This window comes from Manis pentadactyla, chromosome 13, assembly GCF_030020395.1.
Source record: "Manis pentadactyla isolate mManPen7 chromosome 13, mManPen7.hap1, whole genome shotgun sequence".
NCBI lineage: Eukaryota > Metazoa > Chordata > Mammalia > Pholidota > Manidae > Manis > Manis pentadactyla.
In genome coordinates this window covers 94112900-94127986 of record NC_080031.1, presented here as the reverse complement: position 1 = coordinate 94127986, position 15087 = coordinate 94112900, and the positions used below count along the sequence as shown (strand labels likewise).

General features: G+C 37.4%; 1 protein-coding gene across 4 annotated transcripts in view; it reads right to left on the bottom strand.

Moving 5' to 3' along the window:
* The window catches only part of RAD50 (RAD50 double strand break repair protein), a 103537-nt gene that overhangs the window by 13385 nt on the left and 75065 nt on the right, over nt 1-15087 (bottom strand). For all 4 annotated transcript variants that reach the window (XR_008993395.1, XR_008993396.1, XM_036919200.2 and 1 more), the window contains one exon: nt 13628-13852. Coding sequence is in view for 2 of the 4 variants with exons in the window: in XM_036919200.2 (XP_036775095.2) it covers nt 13628-13852 (225 nt within the window). In the remaining 2 variants the exon portion in view is untranslated. The remainder of the gene's footprint in view (nt 1-13627; nt 13853-15087) is intronic.

The window sequence follows — 15087 nt, the reverse complement described above, 5'->3', positions numbered from 1 at the left end:
CTATTGTACATCACTCACAGAAATAACTTGAAATGGATTAAAAACTTAAATATAAGACCTGGAACCATGAAACTCTTAATAAGAAAACATAGTTTTAAAAAAACTCCTTGAAATGGGTCTTGGTAATAATTTTTTTGAAATCACACCTAGAATACAAGCAACAAAACAAAAAATAAGTGGCACTACATCAAACTAAAAAGCTTCTGCACAGCAAAAGAAACCATCGACAAAGTGAAAAGACAACCTATAGAATGGGAAGAAATACAAACCACACATCTGATATGGGATCAATATCCAAAATATACATAACTCATACAACTCTATAGCACAAAAAACCCAAATAATCCAATTAAAAAATGGGCAAAGGATTTGAATATACATTTTTCCAAAGAAGATATATGAGTGGACAACAGGTACTTGAAAGATGCTCAACATCACTAGTCACTAGGAAAATACAAATTAAAAGCACAATGAGATATCATTTCATACCCATTAGTATGTTCATCATCAAAAAGACAAGACATAACAAACGCTGGAGAAAAGGGGACCCTGTGCACTGTTGGTGGGAATATAAATTGGTGCAGCCACTATGAAGATTCCTCAAAAAATTAAAAATAGAACTACTGTATGATCCAGCAATTCCACTTCTGGGAATATAGCCAAGGAAATGAAAATACGATGTCAAAGAGATGTCTGCACCCCCATGTCCACTGTAGCATTATTTACAATAGCCAAGACATGAAAGCACCCTAGGTGTCCATTAACAGAGGAATGGATAAAGATGTGGCACATATATGTACAGTAGAATATTTATTATTTAGACATAAAAAAACTAAATCCTACCATTTGTGACAACAAGGATGGACCTTGAAGGCATTATGTTAAGTGAAATAAATCAGAGAAAGACAAATATTGTATGATATCACTTATATGTAGAATTTAACAAAACAAACCAAAACTCCAAACTCATAGAAAAGAGATCAGACTTATGGTTACCAAAGTGAGGGCTGAGAGGAGGGAGAATTAGGGCAAGTGCTCAAAATGTACAGACTTCCAGTTATAAGATAAATGAGGACTAGGGATGTAATATACAACATGAGGACTATGGTGAACACTGCTATATTACATATCATATGACACGTATGTATCATATAGGAAAGTTAAATGAGTAAATCCTAAGAGTTCTCATTATAAGGAGAAATCCTTCCCTTCTTTTTATTGTATATGTGAAGATGGATGTTAACAAAACCTACTGTACTATCATTTCACAATATATGTAAATCAGATTACCATGCTGTATACCTTAAACTTTATATAGTGATTTATGTCAATTATTTCTCAATAAAACTGAGGGGAAAAAAACTGAGATTTGATGAAGTCAGTAACTTATTTAAGATCAGAGAAAAGTGTTTAGGATATTAACAGCCCTTGAATATGATAATAAAAATTAAAAAGGCAGTCAAAATAACATCTTTAAAGTTACCAGGCTCATACATTTTTATGAGTGAATATTACTAGATCTTCAAGGTACACCTAGCTCCCAAGTATATAAAATATGACACAGCAAGGAAAAACATAAGTAAAAAAAAGTAGAGGCCTGTTGGTTATAAATGTAGATAGAAACATTCTAAATAAAATCAAATTTAGTAGTGAGAGTAGTAAAAAGACTGTATCATGACCAAGTAGTGTTTATCCCAAGAAAGCAAAAATCATACAGCAGGCAAAAAGAATTAAGATATTCACTGCATTAAGAGAGTAAAAGAAAAAAGATTATCTCAATAGATGTCAAAAAAGTATTTGATTTAACACTGTAAATGAAAAATAGAAGAAAAAATTTTATTTTATTAAGGTATTATTGATATACACTCTTATGAAGGTTTCACATGAAAAAACAATGTGGTTACTACATTTACCCATATTATTAAGTCCCCACCCGTGCCCCAGTGCAGTGACTGTCCATCAGTGTAGTACGATGCCACAGGTCCACTATGTCCCTTCTCTGTGATACCCTGTTCTCCCCGTGATCCCCCACACCAAGTGTACTAAACATAATACCCCTCAGTCCCCTTCTCCCTCCCTCCCCACCTGCCCTCCCACACCCCTCCCCTTTGGTAACCACTAGTCCCTTCTTGGAGTCTCTGAGTCTGCTGCTATTTTGTTCCGTCAGTTTTGCTTCATGTTATGCTCCACAAATGAGGGAAATCATTTGGCATTTGTCTTTCTCTGCCTGGCTAATTTCACTGAGCATAATGTCCTCCAGCTCCATTCATGTTGTTGCAAATGGTAGGATTTGTTTCTTTCTTATGGCTGAATAGTATTCCATTGTGTATATGTACCACATAGAAGAAAATTTTCTTAATTTGACAAAATGACTATCAGATATCCTCAGCAAGCATCAAACTTAATGTTAAAATATACAGAAGTGGGGAAGGGGTTAGGGAGGCTGGGTGGGGAGGGAGGGAGAAGGCGATTAAGAGGCATTACGATTAGCACACATAATGTAGGGGGGTCATGGGAAAGGTAGTATAGCACAGAGAAGACAAGTAGTGACTCTATAGCATCTTACTATGCTGATGGACAGTGACTGCAATGGGGTGTGGGGAGGGACACTTGATAATAGGGGGCATGTAGTAACCACAATGTTGCTCATGGATTGTATATTAAGAACAGAAGAATGATATCTCTTATTCTGGCTACTCTAAAATAATGTCTAGGAGATACCTACCAATTCAGTAAGACAATAAAAAGAAATGAAGAGTAAATGAGGGAAAAATGCAACTTGTCATTGCTTCTACAGATGATATAACTGTGCACTTAGAAAAATCTAAGACAGCAACTGAAAAACTATCAAGACTAGTAAAATGGTCCGAAGTAAACACACAAAATTAATAGTTTATTGTAGCAAAATCCAATAGGAAGCAGAAAAAGGATCCTATTCACAGTGGCAATAGAAACTATGAAATACCTAGGAAGAAATCTAACAAAAGATGCAGGATCCAGAGGAAAAAGCCGTAAAACTTTACAATAGGAAAAAACTGATTAAATAGCAGAGACATACATATGGGTGGGCGGGGGGAGGGAGGGAGAGAGAGAGAGAGAGACAGAGAGAGAGAGGGAGAGGGGAGAGAGAGAGACAGAGAGAGAGAGGGAGAGGGGAGAGAGAGAGACAGAGAGAGAGAGAGAGAGAGAGAGAGAGAGAGAGCTCTCCTTCAGCACCTCTTTGTACCTTCTGTCCTAGCAAATATTTTCATTTTTGCTCCAAGTTGTCCAACTGCCTCCCATACTTGGACCTTTAATGAAAAGCTTCTGTAAGCCTCTGAGTCATCTTCTTCCTGGTTATCCTTGGGTTCTAGCTGATACCACAAATGAAGCCTGTCAGGCCTCCCCAGGAACTACTGTTCAGGGACTGTGCAACTGCTCTGAGGCCATTTTTGTAACCATCTCAGGACTTAGCTATTAGCAGAGAATCAAACGGCTAAAATGGAGTCACTTGAGAGCTCTCTGAGGGGTGGAAAAATATCACTGAAATAGACCAAAATCTCACCTGCCAAGGAAAAGACCTTTCTAGTTCTTGCTTCTTTCATTATTTAAACCATCTTCAGGACTCAAGGTACTGAGGAAGGTTAGCTACCATTATGCAAAATATGAGCTGATTTTCATTACTTAGCAAAACTCAAAATCCTTAATTTGCCAAACTTAAGTTGCACATCAACAAGAAAATGACCTCTTTTTCTAACTGAAACCCTTAACACAGGACAAGAACGGGGGCTGAAGGTGAGCGCTGGCTAAAGCTATCAGCCCATGTTCTCCGTGAGTGCTAGCAGCCAGGCTCCGAAAGACTCACAAGAGTGCTGGCTGTCTTGGATGCAAAACTAAAAGCTACGTTTCCACTAACTTTCAGAAGTATGACTTTATATATGCAGCATTCCACATTTGGAGAAAATTGATGGTGGAATATTTAGGGAACACTGTACTTTGAGAAATATACTCCAAAATCACTTAATTTTAATTGCTATCTTGTATTAAGGGAGTAAAGTGTAATACATACGAAGTAATTGATGCTTTCCCCCTTCTCATCTAGTGTGTCTCTGACCATTGGCAGTGCTTATGATCAGTGATGTTTTTAGGCGATTACTAATAACAGATGGTAATCAGCTTTTCTTGAAAGTGCACTGCTAATTTCCTGTGTTACCTTAAATAGACAGCCGAATTGCAGTGACTGATACTTAGTTCTAGGAGGTGAAACAATGAGGGAAATTTTGGACCTTACTTTCTTCTAAGTGAGAAGGCAAATTTAAGGCTCATAAACCTTATTTAAAAGACTTATAAACCTTAAGGCAAGCACAAACCCACAGACTGAATTTTTGAGGAATCTGTACCACTTCCTTTCTTCTCACTTAAAAGACTCCATATGATCACCAGATAAGAGGACTCACAGCCTGCCTCTTTCCTCAGGTGCGCCGATATTGCTGGAAAGCACCCCTGCACCTCCCTGTGCCTGCAAGCTCCCGACCAGCCCCATCGAGCCCCCTCACACCCTCATTCTGCGTGTGTGTGATGTGCCTGGGGCACTTTTCTCTACTGAGATGCCCTTCCTTCATTATCCAAGGCCCAGGTCACATACAGACTCTGAGGCACCTACCATGGTCTCCACTACTAGACTGAGAGCGGCTTGCAGGAGGGACAGGGAGCGATAGTCCTGTCTTCCCAGAATGTGACAAGAAAGGACAGAATGGATGTTCAAATGAACATGTACCTTATTGAGGGAATTCTTTTTCTGCTATCACTGGCTCTCAGAGCATGCAGGGATAGTTGGAGGCCTCCTAGGTATAGTATATGAAATCCCAGGTCTGTAGGTCAATGTACTCAGAGCTTCCTGTAGCAGAACACATGCAAGTAAAACTTAGAACAAAGCCAACCCACCTACCTGGCTTGACCGCTCAAGCCCCTCTAGCTATCACCCTACTTCTAGCAGAACTTCTGAGACTTATCTCTACTCACTGACGCCACTGACCACTCATTCTCTCCTCATTCAACTCCAAGACTTCAGTTTCAACCATACCATTGACAGTGCTTCTCAAAGTCATTAACAACCTTCATTTTGTCAAATTCAAGGGTCACTTCTTAGTCCTCATCTCATTTGACTTCTCAATAATGTTAGATTCCTGAAATACTTTAATCACTTGGTTTTCAAGATAGCACAACCTTTAACATTTTTCTCCTTCTTCTCTACTGGATTTGTAAACACCATGAATCTTGGGACCCTTCCCCTCTCCATCTACAGCTACTCCATATGCCATCTCATTCCATGGCTTTAAATGCTGCAATCTGTGCTGATGAATCCCAAATGTACACCTTTCCCTGGAACTCTAGACTCTAGGTTATACATCCAACTGCCTGATTGACATCTCTAATGTCTGAAAAAGAACTCTAGATTTTCCTCTCCCAAATCCTGCCCATTTCAGAGAATGGCAATCTGCTCCAATATCCTATTGCTCAAGTAAAAATATGTAGGAGCAGTCTTCCTGACACTCAATTCAGAAGCAAGGCCTGTCAACTCTATCCCCCAAACACGTCTTGAACCCACTGACCTCATTCCCACTGTTACCATCTGGTTCAGTTCGCCACCAGCTTCTGGGTGATTACAACAGTCTCCTCACTGGTTTCCTTTTTTCTGATCTTGTCCCCTACCCCCACAATCCAATCTCCACCTAGCAGCCAATGTGATTTCTTCAAACTATGAATCAGATTATATTACTTCCCTGCTTCAAGCCATCCAGTGACTTCCCATTGCACTTAGAATAAAACCAAACTGTTTACCAGGCTAAAGGGCACAGCCTACTCTGGGAACTGTCTCTGACCTCATGCCCCTCATTCCCATGCTCACTGTATTCCAGTCATAATTCCCTTCTTCCTATTCCTTGAACCCTCCTGTTCATATGGTCTTGGGGTCTCTGCATCTGCATCAGCTGTTTTCTTTACAGGGAATCTTTGTATCTCTGCTTTTTGCATAACTTGCTTTCTCTCATCTATCAAGTCCCAGCTTAAATGTCATATTCTCAGAAAAGATCCTGCCTTAGAAATCACCTAAAGTAGCCCCTCAATTACTTTCATCACTATTGTTGATTTTCACTGGGTAATCTTAAGCTACTTAATCTCTCTGATACTTGCCCCTTATAGGGGGGATACAAGAATTCAATTAGATTATGGCTAACACATAGTAAGTATTCAATTAATATCAACATCTTCTCTATACAGCCTGTACCCTTGAGAAATTTAGTCTCAAGAATGTTTAAATAGAAACAACAGAAACCTACATTTTTGTAGTAAAGTTCTTTAGTGCTATTAAGGAATACGGAGTTTAAGAATTTATCTTAAAAGAATGGAACATAACAAGAAGGCTTTACTAAAGAGCCTCTGAGTTTCCCTTTTAACTCTGAAATTCCACACTGAATACTATAATGGACTTTAGAAAAAGATTTCCATCATATAGATAAGGAAACGGAAGCCCAGGGCATTAAAACAATTTGCTAAATATCAACAGTCAGGATTTGAATTTAGGTAGTCTCAAGAGATAATACTTAACTTTTGAGGCCTCAAAAAGGTAAAATTTATCAACTTTTACACAAACAGTTCCCACTTTTTAAGACTCAGTTTTATTTTGTCATCACACCCAGTTTAAATTATCCTAATTTATATGGTAGGTATCTAATAATAAAAATCTGTTGTAATTCTTATCTTTACAAATAAACACTCCAGTATGGACTGGGTCTTCTATTCCTTGGTGTTCAACAAATGTTTGGACTGGGGTCATAGTATCTATTGCTAAAGAGCTAAAAAAGTAAAAAGCTTCCTAAGATCATATATGAGGTAGCTGGAAAGATCAGAAAGAATTATGAAGGCAAGAAATAAAAAAAAGGAACAGATGTGTATATATATAGTCTACTGGGCAAAGATTCTTTAATGTCTTGCTTATTGCTCTTGTTTCAAAACTTTAAATTTCAACACTTTAACCTGATGGATCTAAAATCTAGATTTCAACATTCAAAGAAGATAAAAAACAAAAGTTCACACTTGACGCACGCATACATTTCCACGAGTCTTTCTGGACGAACGGGCTTTGTAATGTTAACCTATTCACTTACAAAAAAGAGGACAGAAGATGTGTCTACAGAATAACTCTCTTAAGAGTCACTTCAGAAGTCAAACTTAATCCAACAACAATCTTAGTGTTTATTTAAAAAGAAAACACCTAAGATAATTGGCTCACTCCTAATTTTCACAGTAAATGGCTCTGCTCTGACTGTGTTAAAAGATTAAGTACATGTACAAAACTTGTATATGCCACAGTTATGATGGCTCAGTGATTTGGGGGCCACCTTTGTTGTCATTGGCTGTGAATCTTCACACTGAAAGCAGTGTTCTCCCGGGCCTTGTGGTCTGAATGCCACTGCTGAGGCTGGTCTGCTGACCATGCTCTTTCTGACCAGAGGAAGCCATAAAAGAGGAGACCCTGTCTGTGTAGTTCTAGCACCGAGGAGGATATTTTCCTTTTCAGAAAACAACAAACAAAATCTAAGTTTACTGTTAATTCTCCTGGCACAAATGCCCAGAAATGCTAGGAAGATTTATAATAAAAAGTATTTTATATTCATAGCTGAGTTCATAAGAAAGAAAGGGAAATCTTACGTGATGGAAACAAAAAAGGAACTGAAAACCTAACGGTCGGTGCATATCTGATACTGCAGATGAAGTTGGTTGTTATTTTTATGACCTAGGGATTGGGCACTGTCACCCAGGGCAGAAGATCAGGCAGAGTGAGGCAGACAGAAGTGACTCCCGACATAAAGGATGAGACTTAAAAGCTGTATCATCAACCTTGAGAGTTCAAAGTCCTGAGCAAATGCCTTACGTGAGTTTAAGGTTCAGTGTTATACTACCAGTGGAGCTGAGGAACTCCCAAACTGAAAAATTAACATAAAAACTAGACCCAGGCCAGTGTTGTCTATCCCTGGAGCTCCCAGCAGATACAAAACCAAAACTGCTGTGTAGTAGGACATCTACACAAAAGGACACAAGGGAGTCTCACAGAGCAAAAAGCATTATTAAAGATAAAGTTACAAAAAACATTACATAAAGTACAAAATACTTCAATTAGGGGCTAGAATCAGCACACAAATAGCAGAAATAGACTTCTAAAATGTGAAATAAAAAATGATAATGTGAAAGAGAATATAAAAAATATATATGTTAAATGAGTAAATACACATTAAGGAATCAAAACACTAGGAAAAAATATGTTATGGAAAAGGAATTAAGAATTTCTAAAAAAGACCAAAACAGAACTTAGAGAAATGAAAAATACATTGAAATATAGAAATGAAAAGTAAAAGAAAAAAAAGACAACTTAATAGGCAATATAAGCAGCAGCTAAAAAACCTGTGCACTGGAAGGTATTTGTGAGGAAGTTACCCAGTGTATTACCAGTGTGTATGAGAGGGTTTAAGTAATGTGGAGGGAAGAATGAGGAGGTTTATTTAGGGAAGGGCTGCTCAGATGATCTCTGTTGTGGGCTTCCAAGTTCCCGTCGCCTGGGTGACCTGGACAGGACCGCAATTGTACAATCACACTCTTCAGTAGCCTGCCTGAAAAGCCTCTCCTTTCTTTGCTTTGGATAGTTCTCAGAACATAATCTCATTCCATCCAGCACTCTGTGGCTCCCCCATATCCCAGGATGGTAGGGGCTTAGTTCCCACACTGCAGATTCAAGTAGATGCTGGACCCCAGGTGCTTTGCCTTCAGGAGTTGGTGAGGGATCTGCCCTGTGCTGAGCAGGAGTTCAATGGACTTTCCTTTCCTGCCTCTGTTCTTCTTTGCTCTTTACTCCCTGCATGGCTGCTGCCATTCACTACTACTCTCACTTTAATGAAGTCCTTCCTTACCTACACTCGTCAGAATTTTCAAATTCTTTCTCTGTCAGAGTTAAGAACCCTCTCCAGTCTGGTTTGAGTCTTACCTAATGTGCAGGGAGAGACTTCCCCAGATGCAACTGCCAGGCAACAGATGTACTTAAAAAAAAAAAAAGGGAAACTGAACCTAGAGAAGGAGTGGCATTTATAAGAAATTGGTATTAAAACCACAATGAGATATAACCTCACACTAGTTAGGATGCCCAACATAGAGAAGACTAGAAACAACAAATGCTAGAAACAAATGTTGGCGAGGATGCGGAGAATCTGGAGCCCTCCTACACTGCTGGTGGGAATGTAAACTAGTTCAACCATTGTGGAAAGCAGTATGGAGGTTCCTCAAAAAACTAAAAATGGAAATACCATTTGACCCAGGAGTTCCACTCCTAGGAATTTACCCTGAGAGTGCAGGATCCCAGTTTCAGAAAGGCATATGCAACCCTATGTTTATCAAAGCACTGTTTACAATAGCCAGGAAATGGAAGCAACCTAAGTGTCCATTAGAAGATGAATGGATAAAGAAGATATGGTACATATACACAATGGAAAATTGTTCAGCCACAAGAAGAGGACAAATCCTACCATTTGCAACAACATGGATGGAGCTAGAGGGTATTATGCTCAGTGAAATAAGTCAGATGGAGAAGAACAAGTACCAAATGATTTCACTCACCTGTGGAGCAAAAGAACGAAGCAAAAACTAAAGGAACAAAAGCAGCAGCAGACTCACAGAAACCAAGAAGGGACTAACAGTTGCCAAGGGGAAAGGGACTGGGGAATCAGAAATGAGAAAGGAAAAATCACTACAGACATCACAGAAATACAAAGAATTCTTAGAGAAAATACTATGAAAAATTACATGCTAACAAACTGGATAATCTAGAAGAAATGGACAACTTTTTAGAAAAATACAACCTTCCAAGACTGACCCAGGAAGAAAAAGAAAATCTGAACAGACCAATTACCAGCAATGAAACTGAACCGGTAATAAAAAAACTACCTAAGAACAAAACTCCTGGACCAGATGGCTTCACCACTGCATTTTATCAGACATTTAGAGAAGACCTAATATCTATCCTCCTTAAATGTTTCCAAAAAGTATTAGAGGAAGGAATACTTCCAAATTCATTCTATGAGGCCAGCATCACTCTAATACCAAAACCAGACAAAGGCACCATAAAAAAGGAAAATTACAGACCAATATTCCTAATGAACATAGATGCAAAAATACTCAACAAAATACTAGTAAACCGAATTCAAAAATACACAGAAAATATCATACACCATGATCAAGTGGGATTTATCCCAGGGATGCATGGATGGTACAGTATTTGGAAATCTATCAACATCATCCACTACATCAACAAAAAGAAGGACTAAAATCACATGATCATCTCCATAGATGCTTAAAACACATTTGACAAAATTCAATATCCATTCATGATAAAAATTCTCAATAAAATGGGTATAGAGGGGAAGTACCTCAACATAATAAAGGCCATATATGACAAACTCATAGCCAACATCATACTTAACAGTGAAAAGATGAAAGCTTTTCCTCTAACATCAGTAACAAGACAAGGATGCCCACTCTCACCACTTCTATTCAACATAGTACTGGAGGTCCTAGCCATGGCAATCAGACAACACAAAGAAATAAAAGGCATCTGGATTGGTAAGGAAGAACTGTCACTGTTTGAAGAGGACATGATATTGAACATAAAAAATCCTAAGGAATCCACTCCAAAACTACTAGGCCTAATAACTGAATTCAGCAATGTTGCAGGATACAAAATTAATACCCAGAAATCTGTTGCATTCCTATATACTAACAATGAACTAGCAGGAAGAGAAATCAGGAAAACAACTCCATTTACAATTGCATATAAAAGAATAAAATACCTAGGAATAAACCTAACCAAGAAAGTGAAAGACCTATAACCTGAAAACTACAAGACACTCTTGACAGAAATTAAAGAAGACACCAATAAATGGAAATACATCCCGTGCTCATGGATAGGAAGAACTCATATTGTCAAAATGGCCATCCTGCCTAGAGCAATCTACAGATTCAATGAAAACTATCTAAATACCAACAGCATTCCTCAACTAAGTAGAACAAATAGTTCTAAAATTCATATGGAACCACAAAAGACCCCGAATAGCCAAAGCAATCCTGAGTAGGAAGAATAAAGTGTGTGTGTGTGTGTGTGTGTGTGTATTACACTCCCCAATTCAAGCTCTACTACAAAGCCACAGTAATCAAGACAATTCAGTACTGGAACAAGAACAGACCCATATATCAATGGGACAGAATAGAATCCAGATATAAACCCAAGCATATATGGTCAATTAATATATGATAAAGGAGCCATGGATATACATACAGTGGGGAAATGATAGCCTCTTCAACAACTGGTTCTGGGAAAACTGGACAGCTACATGTAAGAGAATGAAACTAGATTGCTGTCTAACTCCATACACAAAAGTACAGTGGAAATGGATCAAAGATCTAAATGTAAATCATGAAACCATAAAACTCTTAGAAGAAAACATAGGCAGAAATCTCTTGAATATAAACATAAGCAACTTTTTCCTGAGCATATCTCCTTGGGCAAGGGAAACAAAAGCAAAAATGAACAAGTGGGACTATATCAAACTAACAAACTTCTGTACAGCAAAGGACACCATCAGCAGAACAAAATGCATCCTACAGTATGGGAGAGTATATTCATAAATGACATATCTGATAAGGGGTTAACATCCAAAATATATAAAGAGCTCAAGCTTCAACACCCAAAAAGCAAATAAACTGATTAAAAAATAGGCAGAGGATCCGAACAGTTTTCCAAAGAAGAAATTCAGATGGCCAACAGGCACATGAAAAGATGCTCCATATCAGTAATCATCAGGAAAATGCAAATTAAAACCACAATGAGATATCACCTCATACCAGTTAGGATGGCCAACATCCAAAATACAAGGAACAACAAATGCTGGCGAGGATGGGGGGGAACCTTCCTACACTGTTGGTGGGAATGTAGTTCCAAACATTGTGGAAAGCAATATGGAGGTTCCTCATAAAACTAAAAACAGATATACCATGTGACCCAGAAATTCCACTCCTAGGAATTTACTTGAAGAAAACAAGATCACAGATACATGCAGCCCTATGTATACTGCAGTACTACTTATAATACCCAAGACATGGAAGCAACCTAAGTGTCCATTAGTAGATGAATGGATAAAGAAGATGTGGTACATATACACAATGGAATATTATTCAGCCATAAGAAGAAAACAACTCCTAACATTTGCAACAACATGGATGGAGCTAGAGGGTATTATGCTCAGTGAAATAAGTCAGGTGGAGAATGACAAGTACCAAATGATTTCACTCATTTGTGGAGTATAACAACAAAGCAAAAACTGAAGGAACAAAACAGCAGCAGACTTACAGACCCCAAGAAGGGACTAGCAGTTACCAAAGGGAAGGGGGATGAGGAGGGCAGGCAGGAAGAGAGAGAGAAGGGGATTAAGGGGTATTATGATTAGCACACATAATGTAGGGGGGTTATGGGGAAGGCAGTACAGCACAGAGAAGACAAGTAGTGACTCTAGCATCTTACTATGCTGATGGACAGTGACTGTAATGGGGTATATGGGGGGACTTGATAATAGGGGTGAATGTAGGAACCACAATGTTGCTTATGTGAAACATTCATAAGATTGTGTATCAATGATACCTTAATAAAAAAATGGGTAAAAGTCACAAACATTTCAAAGAGGAAACAACAAGATTATACATGAAAAGATGTTGAGCAATATTAGAAATTGGGACTGAAAATGAAGTCCACATGATTTACCAATTTAAACCTATTAGATTGGCAAAAATTAAGAAACTGACAAAAATCAACATCACAGAATGCATGAAAGAAAACCCTTATATTCTGCTAGTGGTGTAAATTAGTAAAACTACTTGGAAAACAATTTAACGTTACTTCATAAAACTGAGCATACCCTGCAACACAGATTTTACTCCCACTTATATCCTAGAGAACCCCTTATATCTGCTCCAGAAGACATGACAGGAATGTTCCTACCTGAAAGGATTATATTAGTAAAGACCTTGGAATGGATACATTGTGGTATATTTCCAAAACAGAATTCTGTAAATCAGTGAAAATGCTATAGCTATAAGCAACATGAACAAATAAAAACTAAACAAAAAAGGCAAATCCTACAAGAGTATACCGAATATTCTATCATTCTTAAAAAATTTTTTTAAAAACCAATATACATGATAAAATTATTTTTTTAAAAAGCAGAGAAAGCAATAATCTGTGTCAGTGGTCACAAGGAGCGAGAATGACAGGAGGTAAAGATAGGGAGCAGCATCTAAGTGGATGCCAGTTAGTGATAATGGTGGAGTTCTTAGACTGGACATGGGGGGTGGTTTCACGAGTACTCCTTAATATTAATTTGTTTTATAACTTCATAACTTAAGTAAACACATGTGTTATATACATACATATATTTTTCTATTCCTTGGAATGTATTAAATATACTTAAAAAGTAAGAAAGGGAAAAATATGACTAAAATATGATCACTGATACTAACTGCAGTGGGAAGCAGTGGGGACCAGTCTAATACTTACTGGTCAAGGGTCTTGTAATAGATGTCCAGATCCTTGTTCACAAGCTCTGTTGTTCTCATAACAATCATCATTTCCCTATACTTTTCCTCAGCATCCCGAAATTGAGGTTCTCGAAGTTCTTTCTTAAAATGAAGAATTTCTTCCTCATAACCTTTCTGTCGCCCTATTGCCAAACTATGATTTCTTTTCATATTTTCTATTTTTTCTTCCAACTTCTGATGCTCACTATAAAAGGGAAAAATGACAAATGAGGACCACTTTAAACTTTTAGTAACCTTAAGTGGAAAAACCAGATCTCCTTAGATAAATATCATTTATCATTCTCCTTAACAAACAGCTTATGGTAACAGAAGTCTCTCCTTGCTTTTTATTTAAGGCTTCAGTATTAAAAGAAAATTTTCTTCAAATCTCTGAAGTATCCAGGTTTCTAAACAACTGATTTTTGTATGTTAAATAAAAAACTCTCATAATATATGAGCACTGAGAAAGCTCCTCACTTTTTAGACAGTTACTAACCTAAGTAAAATACTCTTGGGTGATTAACATCACACATTCATAAACTTCTGACTGTGAATTGAGAGTGCATGATTATCAACACTGAGAAGTTACTGAGTAATAGACGTCATCATCTTGTTCACATATGTCAAATACAAAATATTATCACAATATTAATTTCTGCAGTAATACTAAAAGTTTGTATTATTCTGAGAACAAAATTTCTCTCACACAAATGTAACAGGCGTAACACTGACCATAAAATACCCAAACTTTTTTGATAACTTTGTAGATAACATGGTTTTTAATGTATGGTTTAAAAATATTCATTCATTTAACAATTACTTATCAAACACCCTCTTATGCCAGGGATTGCTCTCTAGATTATGGACATTCTTACAAAATTGGTCTGATTATCTGTTTTGTTGACATGTCTGCTGTATCCTAATTGAAGAAAGGTTTGAAAAACAGCAGCCATATTTCGTAGTCTGAATGAATGTAAAAAGCACTGTTATGTACCAATCACTGAAGGAATTACAAAATATCTAGTTCTGTTCTTTAGTCACAAAGAATAAATTGTTTCATTTAAAAATTTCTTCTAAAAGCTTTATTTTTACCACCAAGAGCACTAACATTACAGTGTTACAGAGCTGAGGCTTGAGAGAACTAGGGTATCTGGGCCACATTCCTGGCTTTCATCATAATTTCCTTTTTTCTGGGTCTCAGTTTTAATTCAAATGAAGAGGCTGAAGATGAAAAGCTCTTCCAGTTATAAAATCTGATTTTCTTAACATATGAAAGATTTTAAATAGCTAAAAGAAAAAAGTACTTACAAAAACACAGATTAACTATTTGTTGGGTTCTATGAAATAAAAAATTCCATTGTTACCTCTTTCAGAAAAATTGAAGCATTCTGAGTCAGATTTCTGTGTTAAGTCAAGAAAACAGTTGAGAAATTTACAAGG